The 17,844-nt window shown below is 46.8% G+C and overlaps 1 protein-coding gene across 7 annotated transcripts in view; it reads right to left on the reverse strand.

The window, feature by feature from the left end:
* The window catches only part of SUGP2 (SURP and G-patch domain containing 2), a 34,722-nt gene that overhangs the window by 13,430 nt on the left and 3,448 nt on the right, over positions 1-17,844 (reverse strand). For all 7 annotated transcript variants that reach the window (XM_044384777.3, XM_044384778.3, XM_048226844.2 and 4 more), the window contains 3 exons: positions 13,665-15,269; positions 10,343-10,463; positions 910-1,397 (listed from right to left, as the gene is read on the reverse strand). In XM_044384777.3, coding sequence (XP_044240712.1) covers positions 910-1,397; positions 10,343-10,463; positions 13,665-15,269 — 2,214 coding nt within the window. The remainder of the gene's footprint in view (positions 1-909; positions 1,398-10,342; positions 10,464-13,664; positions 15,270-17,844) is intronic.

The raw sequence follows: 17,844 nt of genomic DNA on the forward strand, positions 1-17,844 counted from the left end.
GCAGCTCCGTCCAGCAGAGGTAGATTCTCTTCTCTCCCCCCAAAACTGGGGCTGGCCCTGGGACACTGCTGACAGAAGGTGGCATCAGCGTGGAACCTGGGCTTCAGAGGCCTTGAGCACCTCCGCTACCCTCCTGGAGGCCCAAACCTGACAATCAGGTGAACAAATCTGCGCTGGTTGCTAGGGGCGATAAGCATGTGGCCCAGACATCCCTGTTACCTCAGCCAATGGCCCCACACAACCAGCTGCCGCCTACAAACAGACGTGTGGGCCCAGCCCGGTTCAGCAGCCTCGGAGCACCGGATACCCCATTTGAAGCCACAGTTTAGAATAGCTCGTTACAGAGCAATAGCTGGAGAATGTAGCAGTTGTGTAGATTTTTTTCCCCTCTACATTCCCACCTAGTGCTAAGTGGAAGTACTGGTCAGGGGCAGGCTTGTTACAGAGAAAAAGTAACGGCCAAGAGAAACAGAAGAAACTGCAGGTCAGCTAACCCTGAGGAAGGAAACCGAGACCTTGGGAAAGAAGGAGCAGAAGACACGAGGGCAGCCCTACGGAAGGTAAAGAGGGGCAAGAAGAGAGTGAGAAATGGATCAAGGCACTCAAAGCCCGAAGCATGCACCCACAGCACAACCAGGTGGCCAGCAGGAGGACCTTGCAAAGGAGCACGGTGAGTCAGCTCTACCCTCCAGACGGAGGAAGACCTACAGAACTCAAGGGCCAGCCCCTCTAGGAAACAAGAGGAGAGTGCCTCCATGTGCACCTGTCCTGGCCAGGTCCCAGTTGCTTCTGCCTGCTGCACAGACCGCTCAGACCACCCAGGTCTCCCACCCCCGACCCTGAGAGACGCCTGGAGATTGGAGAGTCGAGGCTGGGGCCCAGGAGAGGGGGATGGGAGTGAGCACCCACCGTCAGCAGATGGGCAGGGAGAGGAGGTTTGAGGGGCTTCAGAGACTTCCACTCCTGCTGGCTTGGGGGATGGGCCCGAGGCTTCTGGGCTGGGGTCCCCAGGAGAGGGTCCGGCTGGGTCAGGTGGGCAGTCCTTGGCAGTATCATTTCCATCTGGCTGGGACAGCTTTCCCTGCAATGAACCTGGAACCTGCCGGCCATGGTGTTTCAGCCTGGTGCCCGAGGAGAGGAGGGTCTGGGTCCCAGTGGTTGCTCTCCTCACCTTCCAGCCCCGGAGCCCTTGGGTGCGGAGCAGCCCCCGCCGCCGGCCTGGGAGGAGCCTCTTCTTGAGGCTCCGGATCGCCCGAGCATACAGCATGGCCCGGACCGCACACTCGGCCGCTGTCGGCTTTTGATCCGCTCCCGGCAAGGTGTGGCTCATCCGTTGCACTTCTGCCAGCTTCAGTTTGTAGTATTTGTACTCCAGACTGCTGTCATCAGACAAGAACCTGTATGACAAAACATGCGCAGAAGGACCTCGGTTAGACCACCACCACGTACCAAATCGTTGCTACAATCACACTGCTGCACACCCATTCTAAGCGGCAGCCCCCTGCCGTCTGAGAGGCTCTGCTCCACCGACGACGCAGGTCCCCGTCCTGCCCAGAGTAACTGCAGGGCCACGGGAGCTCTGATCCAGCACTGGTCGGTTCCTCCTTGGGTTTCACCATCCCCAGCGATGAAGGTGCTCACAACTCCTGGTAGCCTCGCAACACAGTCACTCTGGAGCCAGAGAGACACTGCCACTCTGTCGCATGTGGATGCCATTTTTGGGAGGTGACACCCTTCAAAGGGCTCAGTGAGGCTGGGTACTCAGAGACCCTTGCTTCAACTGCACCAAGGAGGTAAGAGCGCCGTGGCTGCGAAGTCATGTGCCAGGGTCATGAGGAGAACAGTACAGAGGCACTGGGGTGGCTCAGTCAGTTAACTGTCTGCCTTTGGCTTGGGTCCTAGATCCCGGGGTCCTAGAATCGAGCCCCACATCGGGCTCTCTGCTCAGCTGGGAGGCTGCGTCTCCCTCTCCCTCTGCCTGCTGCTCCCCCTGCCTTGTGCACACTCCGCAATAAAATCTTAAAAAAAAAAAAAAAAAAAAGAACAGTACAGGAAAGAGAAGGAGGTTGAGTCCCAAGTACTGACATATAAAAGACATCCAGGATGTGGGCAGAGAAGACAGCAAGCTGCAGAAGAACACCAACATCGATACGGACCACACGAATCTTTGTGTACACAGATCCACGTGCATTTGCTTTTCTCACATAGGTCGAAAGAATATAAAGCAAACTTAATTAGCTCTGGGGAATGGACAGCAAGGGGCATGGAGGGGAACTTATACACTCTTTACTTTGTTTTCACTTCGTTAGCACCATCTTTCATCTCTATTAATCCTACCCTTCTAGGGCTGGACTTTTCTTGCCATTTCCTTCTGGCCTCATGTGGTGAATGGTGACATTCACTCCATTTCTTTCTTTTCTTTCTTCTTTCTTTCTTTCTCTTCTTTCTATCTTTCTCTCTCTTTTCTTTCTCTCTTTCATTCGTTCTTTCTTAGGTTGATTTTATTTATTTATTTGAGACACAGTGAGAGAGAGCATGAGCGGGAGGTGGGGGAGGGGGAGGGAGAAGGGAGCCTGAGCAGGGAGCCTGATGTGGGGCTCGGCTCGATTCCAGGACCCTGAGATCATGACCTGAGCCGAAGGCAGACGCTTAACTGACTGAGCCACCAGGCGCCCTGACATTCACTCTGTCTCTGACAAATGTGTCCCATGTTGCACTTTCCTCTACGTATGACCGCAGCTGCATTCGGTGTGCAGAGCGCCCCCTGCCTTCTGAAGAGTTTCTGATGTCAGCTGTCATTCCCCTACACTCAAAAGTTATTTAGAAGCAAGTTTTATTTTGGTTGTTGCTACTTTTGACTTTTATGCATTGTGTAATGTGGCCCATGTGACTTTCCTTTCCTGGGATGTGCTGAGAGTTTCTCTGTGACCTCACGCATAACAGGAGTTCGTGAATGTTCAATTTTAGTTTGTGTTCAAGAAGAATGAATACTGTTTGGTGGGTAGGGCAACATTTCAGGTGGCCTTCAGACTGCTTGACATTAGGAGGCCACTTACTAGGTGAGATTCCCGATCACCAATAACAGAAACCCCCTGGATGCCAGCTGGCTGCATGAAGCAGGGTGCTGGTAGCGCTGTGCGACATGGACAGTCCCTGGTGGGCAGCGCCATTTGAAGCTCTCGCTGCTGCTATCTGCACAGTTAAGGTCCGGCTGGTTCTGAGGAAACAGGCTGCAGGCCGGCTCCATCGCGGCCCCACACACTCTGCTGGGCCAACAGCAGCATCCTGCTAGATGGCACCCTCACAAGCAAGGGTTCCCACATAAAGGAACACTGACTGAGACGGTCTGGTTTTCCTGGTAAATGCAGCCCTAGCAAGGGTACTCCTCACCCAGGGCAGAAAGCAGAGTCAGCACCCAGGGGACCCAGAGCCCCAGGATACAAGCCCCTTTCCCCTGGACAGTTCTGATGCCAAGTGCAGTCTGAGGATGTCAGTCACAAATCCACCTCCCCAAGTTCTAGGGGAACATAACATTAAGAGCACAGAACATTCCCAAGCCAGCCTGCTGGGTTCAAATCCCAGCATAGCTACTTATCAGCCATGAGATTTACTGAACTTTTCTATGTCTCAGTTCCTCTATCTGTAAGAGGGATAGATAATAATAATAAACTACTTCACGTTTTTGTGAGGCTTGAGTTACACACTTTTCATTGTAAGAAAAATGCTTTAAATACTGTGTGACATTCATAAACTGCTCAACAAACATTAGCACATCATCTTTACCTATTTATGCCCGTTCACTGTGTTCTAAATATTCTCTTACTTGGATGACATCTCCCTGTTTCAGAGAATTATATTCAAGTCTCCTGCCATGATATAGATAGATCAATTCCTCTTATTATTTCTAAGTGTTGCTTATTTATTTACACAGCTCTAAACTATATAGTTCAGGCATCAAGATTCCCAACTACTGGGGTGCCTGGGTGGCTCAGTCAGCTAAGCGTCTGACTCTTGGTTTCGGCTCAGGTCTTGGTCTCAGGGTTGTTGAGTTCGAGACCTGCGTTGGGCTCCACACTAGGCGTGGACACTGCTACTTAAAAGAAAAAAAAAGAGGGGCGCCTGGGTGGCGGTCGTTAAGCGTCTGCCTTTGGCTCAGGGCGTGATCCCTGCGTTCTGGGATCGAGCCCCACATCAGGCTCCTCCACTGGAAGCCTGCTTCTTCCTCTCCCACTCCCCCTGCTTGTGTTCCCTCTCTCGCTGGCTGTCTCTCTCTGTCAAATTAATAAATAAAATCTTAAAAAAAAAAAGAAAAAGAAAAAAGAAAGAAGATTCCCAACTGTTGTAGCTACCTGATGACTGTCCCTGGTCGGTAGCCTATTTTGCCTCCTTTTGTGTTTTTCTCTGGTTTGTCTGAAATGACCTTTACATACCTCCTTTATTTTTGATAGCATCTGCTTGGTTTGTCATTTTCCGTTTTTCCCCCACTCTCTGTGTTTTACTTATCTCTGACAGGAAGCAATAGCTGGTACTTTTAAACCCAAGTCCCTGGTAAAGGTGGTGCCATTGTACTCTTGTTTCCTATTTGGCCTCCTTTTTTATTTTTTTCCCTTTCTTTTTTTTTTTTTTTTTTAAAGGTTTTATTTATTTATTTGACAGAGATAGAGACAGCCACCGAGAGAGGGAACACAAGCAGGGGGAGTGGGAGAGGAAGAAGCAGGTTCCTAGCGGAGGAGCCCGATGTGGGGCTCGATCCCATAACGCCAGGATCACGCCCTGAGCCGAAGGCAGACGCTTAACCGCTGTGCCACCCAGGCGCCCCTATTTTTTTCCCTTTCTTGCTTTTCATTGGGATGAATACATTTTCTTTTTGGCTTCACCCTCTACAATAGTGTGGAAGTTATAAATCCCATTTCTTTGTCTTCACTGGCTAATCAATATACACTTAAACTATTATTTTCTATGTTCAGAACTAGTCACTAGGTATATCCTTTTTTTTGGGGGGGGTCAGAGGGAGACCGGGAGAGAGAGAGCGCACAAGCAAGGGGAGCAGCAGGCAGAGGGAGAGGCAGGCTCCCCGCTGAGCAAGGAGCCTGAAGCGGGACTTGATCCCAGGACCCTGGGATCATGACCTGAGCCGAAGGCAGATGCTCTAACTGACTGAGCCACGCAGGCGTCCTTATATCCTCACTTGTTCAGCAAGACGAGAACCTTAGTACCCACCTCTTTCCTGCTATTCACCACCTTACATATCTAGATTATCCAGGGTTTTAGGGTCCGTTCCCTCCCCTCACGCCCCCCCCCCCAAGCATCAATTATTAAGATCTTATATTTGCTCTGAGGCCCTTGGACAATCCTGCTGGGGCGAGCCAAGAGGGATTCGTGCCCACCTGCTTTTTCCCGAGTCTGTAAACATGTGAACATGGGGGGCTGTCCCTGGAGAGCATGGTCCAGCAAGGGTCAGGGCCATCCCACTCCGAAGGGACAACTCAGAAGATTCTTTCACCTCTGCATCTTGTACCCTTGGGACCATTCTACGGACCTGCTGCTTTGCACTCTCTCTCATAGAGAACGTAGAAAGCCTTGCCAACTGGTACTCCAAATAAGGAAAGTTGCAGTGGGTGTCTGCACTACTGTTATTTTAGCGCATTGGAAGGGGCAGGCCGCCTCAGTGACAGGCAATAGCCAGTTCTGTTCACAAGGCCCGGCTGTGAACAAAGCAGTGTTTGCTCCTCCTTATGGGGAGGTGGAAATCTCACATCTATGCTGTACCTTGAAGGGCGGAGATAATGCAAAGCCTTCTTACATATATACTAAGGTCTGAACTTTTCATTTAACTAATAAAAGAACCTAACACAGCACGGAGCCTAGCAAGAAGGTGGTCTTCTGATGAGCAACTGAGAGGAGAGTGAGCTAAATCCTCACTTACCTTCATAGGGTATCAACAGTGATGACTGAAATGGATAGATCAAGAGCAACATAGGCTTATCATCAAGAGATAACCGTTAAAAGTAGCTTAAAATACCAAAAGAGACTGACTCCAAGGAGTAGAACTGGCATGGAAACTGGTTAAAGAGGAAACATTTTGCTTTTCTTAACTCAACTGGTATTTTTGATAAACTACATACATGTACTCCTTTAAGAATGCTAATGTACAGGGGCGCCTGGGTGGCACAGCGGTTAGGCGTCTGCCTTTGGCTCAGGGCGTGATCCCGGCGTTATGGGATCGAGCCCCACATCAGGCTCCTCCACTGTGAGCCTGCTTCTTTCTCTCCCACTCCCCCTGCTTGTGTTCCCTCTCTCACTGGCTGTCTCTATCTCTGTCAAATAAATAAATAAAATCTTTTAAAAAAAAAATTCTAATGTACAGGGACGCCTGGGTGGCTCAGTTGATTAAGCATCTGCCTTCGGCTAAGATAATGATTCCAGAGTCCTGGGATCGAGTCCTGTATCGGGCTCCATGCTCACCCGGAAGCCCACTTCTCCCTCTGCCTGCTGCTCCCCCAGCTTGTGCTCTGACAAATAAATAAATAAAATCTTAAAAAAAAAAAAAGAATTGTAATGTATACACCAAAGCCCTAAGCTTACTAGTTTCTTATCATTCTTTCTTGGCACCACATCTCCTCTGATAGTCGCTGGTAATTCCTTCTGAAGGAGTTTTCAGGGAGTCAAGTCTGAGTCCAGCTCCCTAATCTGTTCTTCGACTGGGTCTATTCTATCAGCCAACCACTGAGACTTTTATTTCAACAATCAGACTTTTTGTTTCCAAGATCTTTAACAGGTTCTCTTCAAAAACAAAAAGCTCCTGTTTTGTGGATACACCACCTAAGACTGTTAACTACACACACAGATTTTTTGACTAATTCTTTTTCTTATAGTAACTCCGTCTTCTCAGGTGTCGGCTCTATTTGTTGAGTTTGGTGACTCTCCTTCATGTTGTTGATTTTCCTCAAATATTTTATTTCTAATTCAATGCTTATTTCTGATTTTGTACTCCACCTCCCAAATATACAACTCTGGTTCTGTCTGTTACCACTGGCCATCAGTGATCATGAGCCTGGTGGGGCATGATGCAGAGGTGCATGTCCCCAGTCTTCTCGGGGTCCCCTCTCCTTCCAGCCCAATCACCTGGAAATTGCCCCTGGGCCTTCCAAGTCTGGAGAGTACCTGACCCAAGAGGGTTTGGTCTCTGCTTTCACCTGTCAATCTGAGGCTATCTAGCTTCCCTCCTTCAGCATGCACACTGACGGAGAGTAAGAGACTAGATTAGAATCTCAGCTGTCTTACTAGCTTTACACTCTTAGGTAAGACGCCTCTTTGAGCCTCAAGCTTCCTATCTGTAAAATAAGGACGACAACATACCTGCCTCACAAGGTTTATGAGGATTCAGTCAGCTAGTGCTTAAATCAGAAAAGTGCCAAGAATAGTACAGAATAGCAGAGAAAGCAAAAGCGTTTGATAATAAAGTTTTCAATAAATTATGGTGGAACAATTTGCTTATTGGGCTGTTTTTTTTTTTTTTTTAAACTTTTAGTTATATGCCCACCTCATTCTAAACATGAAAATAATCCAAGTGAGTCTGAGAATTCTGTAAAAATAAAGCCTTACAAGCTCCAGCCCTCGCCCCTGGTAAATCATGCTGGTTAGGACCAAAACTCTAGTACTGTTACATGGAAATTTATGCCTTTCAAGCATTTTTAGCAATTACGACAGCAAGAATACCGAGTCCAGTATGGGTACAATACTGATTACGCAAGACCTGAATAGACACTTAAAAAGAACTACAACTAGACGTACTATGAGGAAACATACAACCGTTGTTAATTAACAAAGGAATACGAGGTAAAACATCACACTATGAAATTATCTTTAAGTCAAAACACAGGTGAGGGGGCGCCTGGGTGGCTCAGTCGTTAAGCGTCTGCCTTTGGTTCAGGGCGTGATCCCAGAGTCTTGGGATCGAGCCCCTTGTCGGGCTCCCTGCTCCACTGGGAGCCTGCTTCTTCCTCTCCCACTCCCCCTGCTTGTGTTCCCTGTCTCGCTGGCTGTTTCTCTGTCAAATAAATAAATAAAATCTTAAAAAAAAAAAAAAAAAACCCACAGGTGAGGGCACGGCATGCTTACAGAGGGGCAGCAGGTGTCAACTGGGACAGATAACCCATGGAAAGTAACCTGATAATAAAGATCGATGGCTTCCACCAGGGGCAACTCCCGCCCCCAGTGGGCAGCGTCTGGGATGGAGGACTCTACGGGCATCCAGAGTAAGAGGGAAGGCCAAGGATGCTGCTAAATATCCTGCAAAGCCCAGGACAGTCCCCACCAGAGGATTATCCAGTCTCAAAGGTCAATCATGCTGCAGCTGAGAAAAAGCGACAGAGAAAAAGCGACAGAGATCAAAAGCGACAGCTGAGAAAAAGCGACAGGGGTCTAAAGTTAACTTTCTCTTTAACCCAGCAATTTCACTCCTGGATATTACCCTAATCGACTGCCAGAAATGTAGACAGAAATAAAGGGAAAACATTGTTCATCATAACAGTATTTACAATGGGGAAAAATTGGAAAGACTCTAAGAACTCATCGATGGGCAATGTTTGAGTATCTTAGGGTACCTGTGTACAATGGAAGAGCGTGCAACCACTGTTAACAGGGACAGTGATGTTAGGTTTGAAACACAGGACACACTGAGAGGGAGAAGTGGTGGAGCTCTAAGTGATAGTATCTTTATCTTATTACTTTTTTCTATTTTTGCAAAAGACACATGCCACTTTTATGATGTAAAAAAAAATTAGGGGCGCCTGGGTGTCTCAGCTGGTTGAGTATCTGACTCTTGGTTTTGGCTCAGGTCATGATCTTGGGGTCCTGGGATTGAGCCCTGCGTTGAGCCCTGCGCTCAGTGCAGAATCTGCTGGAAATTGTCTCCTTCTCCCTTTACTCCTCCCCTGCTCACATGCTCTCTCTCAAATAAATAAAATCTTTAAAAATAAATAAATAAATAAAATGCATACATATTTTTACAAGAAGTTAGAGTATGAACATTTTCCACTTGCAGCAATCTACAGATAATCTTAAACACACAAAAAACCAGGATGCACTAAGCCATTCACTGAAGCAGTTTGAAACAGTGTACAATCGAAATCATTCTGAAAGTCTAACCAGAGAGGGATGGCTAATTAAACTCTGGCCACCTCCTTTATGGACTAATAAACACAGCTCTCTGAAAATGTTTATGAAAAATAAGGAATATAAACATTTTCCTGTGTTATCTAAAATAAGCAGGAAAAATAAATACATAAACCCCAAAAGAGCAGGATATATTATATCATAATAAAATCACAGCTACGTTGGGGCGCCTGGGTGGCACAGCGGTTAAGCATCTGCCTTCGGTTCAGGGCGTGATCCCGGCGTTATGGGTTCGAGCCCCACATCAGGCTCCTCCGCTATAAGCCTGCTTCTTCCTCTCCCACTCCCCCTGCTTGTGTTCCCTCTCTCGCTGGCTGTCTCTATCTCTGTCGAATAAATAAATAAAATCTTAAAAAAAAAAAAAAATCACAGCTACGTTAAACAAAACCCCAAATAGCCCATAGTGAGCAGAAAAGACTGCAAGCAAACAAGCAAAACTGTCAGTAGATGTTGATGGGCACACGGGGAGGGCTTCCCCCTACTTTCTGTTGTTCTTGACTTCCTCTAGTAAGTGCTGTATTTATGCTGAAAACTTTATTTTTTAAGATTTTATTTATTTGACAGAGAGAGAGAGAGGAAGAGGGGGAGGGAGAAGGGGGGAGAGGAAGAGAGAGAGAGAGAGCGCAAGAGCGCACAAGCAGGGGGAGTAGCAGAGGGAGAGGGAGAAGCAGACTCCCACTGAGCAGGGAGCGCAATGTGGGCTCGATCCCAGAACCCTGGGATCACGACCCGAGCCAAAGGCAGATGTTTAACCAAATGAGCCACACAGGCACTCTTGAAAACTTTAAAAAGTTGTTCCATCCACGTGAAGAGGCACTAAAGCAAAAGAAGAGAGTTTAACAAACAGGAGCAGTAAGTCACGAACAACTGCTGTGACACATCCCTTATCTTCATGTGCTTTTTGCATGCACCCCTCACCTCATCCTTAAGCCAGCACAGAGGCCTGAGGGGCCCCCGGCCCGGACAAGAGAAAGCCACATGGCAGGGCAGCAGCAGGGTTGGGGCTTGAATATAGGTGAACCCGACCCTCTCTCACGCTCTTCCCACTGGCTAGTACCACTCCTCAAAATAGATACCTCGCCCTCTGCGTTGGACACCATCAAAACACAAATTTTGCCATGTGTTCTATGGAAGGGATTCGGAGGGCCAACATTTAAAGACCTACCAGTAAGCAGGGTCCTCCTTGAGAAGAGCTCTCTCTTTGGGAGACAGGCTGCCTCCGACAACACGAGTGACTAGCTGGTCGATGGTGTCCACCACCTTGTGATCTGCTCGCTGGGGGACCGCTGGAACACACAAAAGGGCTCTTCTGAGAAACACACGGGAATACACAGGGCCTGGGACAACCAGGACAGAGTCAGAGGCTTAGGATGGAACCTAAAGCAGGCACCGGTGACCAAAATCCTCGTTCAAGAGAAATCAGCATTGAAAAGAGGAGAGCAGCATGGTATTCTAAAAACCGATACCCAAGATATTCTCCCAAAACACAGAACAGCACAGCCACTAGAAGAGAAAGTCACAAGCTTACAATGACTGTACAGAGCAACGCATGCATATATTCCACAGAAGGAATTGATATGTAGCAATTCTATTCTGCTTGTCAGGTATCGCTTAACTGGAATGCTCACATGAAGGGAAAAACATAAAGCTATATAAAATGTGACTAGGTATAAAATACATTAAAAAAAGATATCTAGGTTATGATTCCCAATATGGAGGAGGAAAGAAAAGATACATAAATATAGACACATAGAAAAAAAAGAAAGAACTATACCAGAATGTTAATAGATATTATCTATGGGTAGATTTACCAGAGACTTCATTTTCTTTGTGCTTTTCTATAAAAAATAAATACGCATGTTTTATAATCAGAAAACATATGTACAAATTTGCAAGGAAAAATTCCCTAATCAAAAATAGTCAGTGGCCCTAAGATAGGTGTTCACAGAACATATTTGCCGAATATATGAAAAGAAGAACATTTCTTAAAGTGTAAATTCCTTCCATATGAGGTGTGTGTTTTTTGGTTTTGGGTTTGTTTTTGTTTTTTTTTAAAGTAGGGTCCAGGCCCAGTGTGGAGCCCAACAGGGGGTTTGAACTCAGGACCCTGAGAGCAAGACCTCAGCTGAGATAAAAAGTCAGATGTTTAACTGACTGAGCCACCCAGGTGCCCCTCCTTAATGAGTTTCAATTTACAACGCTACTGGCAACACAGAAGAACATCTGGCCCTCAATTAATAAGACTGTTTCCTTTTCTGATATTTGCTAGTTTTAATTACACAGAATGGTCTGTTTTAGTCATTCGATAAAAACCACTCCTGAACTGGAGAGGTTTTCCAGTTTGTTCTGGGAGTAACTGCACCATCCTGTCCTTGCTTATGTCTGAATTGCAGCTTTGAGCTTATTTTAAACATCAGAGTGAGCTCTTTACACCGGCTAAATGGATTCTTCAATTGTCATGCTGCGGTAACTATTTCCCCTCTGAAACTGCTTCTTTTCCTTTCCTTTTTTGTTATCGGCCTCATCTTACAGAACTGCTAGTTTTACACTTTACCAAAGAATAAAAGGTTCAAAGCCAGAAGCTTTGAAAAACAATGCAATTTGTGGATCACTGCAACTACCTCTCAAGAAGATAACCATAAGCAAGTGTCCCAGCTTTGGCCCCACAGTCCTCCTGCCCTGACCATATTCTATAGAGGGGAACTTAAAAATAAAAAATAACAATAGTTGGGGCGCCTGGGTAGCTCAGTTGGTTAAGCGACTGCCTTCGGCTCAGGTCATGATCCCCGAATCCCAGGATCAAGTCCGGCATCAGGCTCCCTGCTCAGTGGGGAGTTTGCTTGTCCCTCTCCTCCCCCCTCATGTGCTCTCTCTCTCTGTCACTCCCTCTCTCAAATAAATAAATAAAATCTTTAAAAAAAAATAACAATAGTAGTAATCAAAACATTCAACTGAAGATGCCATCTCCACAATTCTAACAGCAAGGGAAGCAGTGGCGGGGCAGTACCCATGAGACATGGGCGCTGGTGCCATCTACCTGCTGTCCAGACAGCCCAGGCTTGCAGATGTCAACCACAAGGGAACCCGGCTCTGCTCAGCCTCAGAGGCCTCTAGTAAAAGGCAGCATGAGTCCCACATCAAGGGAAGGGTGAGGTAATTTATGTTAGGTCAGTATCATGATGCAGCAAATACCGTAGAAACACAGAAAAAGGCCTTTGATGATCCTGTAAAAGAATAGACTGTAGTATTTTCAGTACAGCAAGACTGTTGCTGCGGGTGCACCTGCGTAGCAACAAAACTGGAAAATAGTGGGGGGCAACTTTAAGTTAATGGGTGTTTTTTTCCTCCTTCAAAGTTCTTCAGTATCATCATTACACCGACTTTCCACTCCCTCATTATGAGGGGTATGGGGAGGAGGGGTCCTGCTTCAGCCCTGAGCCCACTTCTGGAAGGCTCCCTCTCCAGGAGTAGGTGTGGCTGCCCATCCATGATGGTACCTACCCAGCGCCTGAGATTATCAGGGCTCCATAAGGGTGTCGAGGAGTAAAGAGATTCAGGGATGAACAAGGTTTTCCCACTTGGCTGGGGCAATGGAAGCTGAAAGGAGGTGGGGGGGGGGGAGTGCTTTCTTGCTGGTCACATGGGCTACCACATATGCTCATGACCTCTGGGATGTCTGGGCTAGGAGAGCATTCATCCTAGGTGCTAAGAGGGAGAGAGAAGGGACAGACACCAAACAACCAAATGTTTATATTACTTTTTTTTTTTAATATATATATTACGTCTTTCTTGGCCCTTCTGGAACCTCCCCAAAGCTGACTCGTTAACTGCAGGTTACCAGATATATCTAACTGATCTATCGACTTTAGCCATTCTAGAAAAGTGAGTGAGTAGAAAGTGTTTCTACTACCTGGGCTGACATGGCTAATCTCTTGCTGGTCCCTCAACAGAGCTCAAACATGGTCTCCCGGACTCCCCTGGGCTAGGTTCTCTCTCATCCGCTTAATCCTGGCACAGGAGGAGCTGGCTTTTGTGACTTCTGTCCCTTAGGAGCCTGGGGACTCCCCAGAGCCAGTGCCCAATGTTTACTTTCCCCTCTACTAATACCTTGGGTGGGGGGGAATGCTGTAACAAGGGCTTCTTAACCTTGGCTGCAGGATAGTACAAACCACCCAGAAAGCACAAGCAGAATTGTGTACAAATATGTGTGCATTTTTCCTGGCAAGGGCCACAGCTTTTGATCAGATTCCCAAAGGAGTCTGTGACCCAGAAATGTCTAAGGACTTCTGTGGTAGACAGAAGATTCCTAAAATATGCTTACAGAATGAATGCACACTGGCCAGTATGAGTTTTCTACTAAAACTCTGATATTTCCAGTTGGCTAAAAAACTTCTGTGCGAAAATCTCAAAGAAAATAAGAGACATTACAAGAAAACATGAAAAACAAACTAATCACAACAAATAGGAACTTTCGGTGCTTTCCTTACCATCACTCAGACCACTCGGAGTCTTGGCCTGAATTTCGGGTTTGGTGGGAGGAACCATTTTCTCCTCCTCTTGGGTTGGCTCGGGTTCGGCTTTCTTGACTTGGAGTGGACACCCACTGCTGACCAGCCAGGCCTTCAGGTGATCGATGTATTCCCTCCCAAACAGAGTCGAGTCCTCGAAATTTGGAAATGCGGCAGGAGAGGGAGCTATATCTTGGAGGCCCACCGCTTCTAAGATTTTCTCCTGCCGGAAAGAAGAAGCCAAGGAGAAAGTCTGTCCCAAAAGGGCTAAAGATTTCCGGCAGAGAGAATTGGTGGTCTCCAGGGCAACGGCCAAGTCCAGGGGGTTACTGAGGGTCTTCATCTTGACGCTCAGCTCGTAGGCATTGCATGCCATGAGCAGGGGTGTGACACTCTTCAGGAGCCGGTCTTGAAGCCTCATTATATACTTGTCAAAGGGCTTTATGATTTCAAAAAAGCAATTTTTGGTCTTCACAGCACCTTTGTCTAAAAGCATGTTTAAAAACTCATTATCAACTCTGGGTGTTTTCAAAGCAGAGTGCTTTAAAAATTTGATAGTAAAAAAGCAAAAATCTCTGTGCTCTGGTTTTAAGGAGCATTTGAATGAAGCGAGCATTTTAGCACAGGTTTCGGTTTCAAGTTCAAAGAGAGTCTGGAAAAGCTGGGAAAATTTAACATCATCTTTTATGGTGTGGAATCCTGCCCATTTGATTATTTCTATCCCAAATCTTGAAAAAACATCAGACTTATCCATGAGGTCAAAGCTCATCTTTCTTCTGGGGAGCCGAATATCCTTCAGATTAAGCCCCAAAGGGATCTGAGTGGGAAACTGGATATCTTCTGTCCCTGGGTTTGTCCCCAGGGTCACATCAGGACTTGAGGTGGTTTTCTGGATTTGGTTGGTGCCCTGAGTTTTGGGAGTAATACGATTTACAATGGGTACTTTCTTCGTGCTCACACTTCTTAGTGTGACAAGTTTCCCGACTCCCCCTTTAGTTGGGAGCAGGCCCTGAGTCTCTCCCTTTCCTAAAAGGGCCCCTTCCTGGTCAACGATGTTTAGACCTCGGCCTCTGCCCTGGACTTGGGCACTGCCCCTAAGCACAGAGTCTGCCTCCCCTGGACGGTCCACGTCGTAATCCCGACTCTCTTTCTCCAAACACTCTTTCTCAATCAGCCTGGAGGAACCAAAGTCCCCCAGTAGTGCAGAAGGACCAAAATTATACTCCTGTGACCAAGGGGATTCTTGAGAAACGGGGTGGGCAAAGTCTTGTTCCCAAGAGCCACGGAGTGCAAATTTCCAGTCCTGAGAACGGAAATGTCCCAATTTCCGGTGGCCAAAAACCTGGTCTCGGGAATCAGGGTGGGAAAATTCCAGATCCCGGCTACACTCTTTGCGAAAGTAGTTGTCTTCACTTACAGAAGGATTGCTTGATCTGAAGGAAGGTCCTGGAAATACATCACCTCTCAGGCTTTCTCTTCCAGTGTCTCGAGCGTGGGCTACAGAACCAGCCAGAGTGTATCTGCTGTCACTAGGAATGTCATCATACATATCTGCTCTGGCTCTTGGGACTGTCCTCAGAAGATCTGAAATAAACGATCCAAAGAGGAACACAAAGGTAATTTAGACCAGAGGTTGCAAAATTACAGTCCACATACCACCAGCCAGCAGGGGTCCTTTATTTGCCAGAATGCATTTTAGAAATTTGTATTTGTTTCTAACATTTAAAATGTGTGTGGCTTTACTTAAAAATCTGGTTTTACAACCTATAAAAACAGAAGACCTACAAGCACTGGGCCTGCATGTGCCTGGATGCTAGTCCACAGAGGCTGGGCAGTAGTGCCCCTCACTCATTTGGCCTTCCTGTCCAGGCTCTGCAGGTATCTGTTTTATAAGCCCTTTTTTAGACTCAGGGAAGGGTGTCTGGTCCCCAAATAACCTGGACTTCTTTACTACAACTGGAACACTTGTATATTTCTACTTCTACCACACAGTAGACAGTTTCTCTGGAGGCTGCCTGCCCTCCCTGCCTCTGAGGAGAAAGTGTTAGATCACAGTGCCACGAAGGCAGGAGGCATGCCTGACACTATACCCACCACAGCCAACCACAGCTGAGCATCTGACCCAAAAGTGGCAGAGAAGCTCCCTTCGAAGGTCCACTGAGCCAACCAATCCTCTGAAAAAACAGAGAAACTAAAACAGATAAGGGAGAACAGAAGCTAAACAAGCCACAGCAAGAGAGGCCACAATGAAAATGAAATAGTATATGTAGAAATGAGAAAAATTGGAACCTAAATTTTCATTTGCTTATTCACACATAAAGAACCTTTGTAAGAAGCCAGGAACATGGGAATAGCGGGCCTCAGGGAGACTCTGCAGAGCAGCTTTCTAACTTTCTAGCTTATGAATGAGAATATTACCTAGTCAAGAAGTCAAATAAAAGGAAGAGAGATGCCAGGAAGTAGTAACGGGCCAAGAGACCACAAGAAGCTAAAGCTTTGTATAAACCCAAATTTATTTGTTCAAAAAGTACTTACTGAGCAATTACTGTGTGTGGGCACTGCTCTGGACAGCAGAGTGATATACAGGGAAAGGAGAGAACAAAATCCCTATTCCCCTGGATTTATCAGTTGAGGGAGCCAAACAATAAACAAAAATCCATCACATGTAAGAAAGTGCCGATAAGAACTATCAAGCAGGCAGGAACACGAAGAGGGAGAGCCATGTTCAGACAGGCTGCTGTCTGTCTGCCCAAGGTGGGCTGCTCCGACAACAATGTCTGCGCCGCAGAGGCCTGGTTTAAGGGGCCAGACCACGCAGTTATGGGGGAGGCCTTCCAGGCAGAGGAAGCATCAGGACAAAGCCCTGAGGTAAGACTAGCAGGGAACAAGTGTAGCTAGAATGGAACAGAGGAACACGGCGCAAAGAGGTAAGAAGGTGACTCCTAAACTCTACTGCACACTGGAGAACTTGGGGATCCCCAGGGATCTTGATTTAATTACTTGGGATGGCGTGTGGCCTGGGCATTAGGGTTTTTAAAGGGTCCCCATGGAGTGACTAGGTGTCTCAGTCGGTTGAGCATTAGACTCTTGATTTTGGCTCATGATCTCAGGTTGATGGGACTGAGCTCCACGTCGGGCTCCATGCTCAGTGTGGAGTCTGCCTGCCCCTCCCCATGCACGTTCGAGTGTTCTCTAGCTCGCTAAAATAAGTAAGTAAAATCTTAAAGGGTCTCCAGATGATGCTAACAAGTAGCAAAGTTAGGGAATCATTATGTGAACAGAATGGGATAACAGATCAAGCCAGGCCCTCAATGGGACTCTACAGTTTACTCTGAACAAGATGGAAAGCCATTAAGGGTTTGGAGCAAAGGGGTGACCTCACTGGCTTTTGTGTAGGGAATTCACCACCAGGTACAAGAGCAGATATGGATGTTCCAGCAAAAAGTCCACTGGGATAATCCGCGTATTGACGGCTATTGATGGCACGGTTAGGGCAGCAGTGTTAGGAAGAGTGGTGGATGGAGTCTGCTACAAAAGGATTTTCAGATGCCTTGTAAAGCAATAGACTAGAACAGAGTGAAAGGCCAGTCAACAGACCATGCAGCTAGCTCTGTGACAAAGTGGTGGTTCTGGAACCATCTAGCATCCTGCTGGTTTCCTAGTACAGCTCCCGCCTCTCATCTTTCTTGAGGAAACTAAGATACACATTGATGTTTGAGTCTCTAAATAAAAATAAAACAAGGTTTAAATCTCCAGATTTGGGGTGCCTTGGTGGCTCAGATGGTTAAGCATCTGCCTTCGGCTCAGGTCATGATCCCAGGGTTCTGGGATCGAGCCACGCATCAAGACTCCCTGCTCCGTGGGGAGCCTGCTTTTCTCCCTCTCCTTCTATTGCTCCCCCTGCTTGTGCTCTCTCACTCTGTCAAATAAATAAAATCTTAAAATAAAATCTCCACATTTATACGTATGTGTATACATGTATAAACATATACACATAAATGTGTATAGACATAAACAATATGTTAAGTATTTAGGATTACGTAAACCTATCATAGACGAACTGAAGTACTCACAAAACACCACAGATATGGTTACCTCTGAGGAGTAAGGAAGCAGCTAAAGACTTTTACATTATACTCCTAACTACTACTTTTTTTTT

This window comes from Ursus arctos, unplaced genomic scaffold (genome assembly GCF_023065955.2).
Source record: "Ursus arctos isolate Adak ecotype North America unplaced genomic scaffold, UrsArc2.0 scaffold_14, whole genome shotgun sequence".
Lineage (NCBI taxonomy): Eukaryota > Metazoa > Chordata > Mammalia > Carnivora > Ursidae > Ursus > Ursus arctos.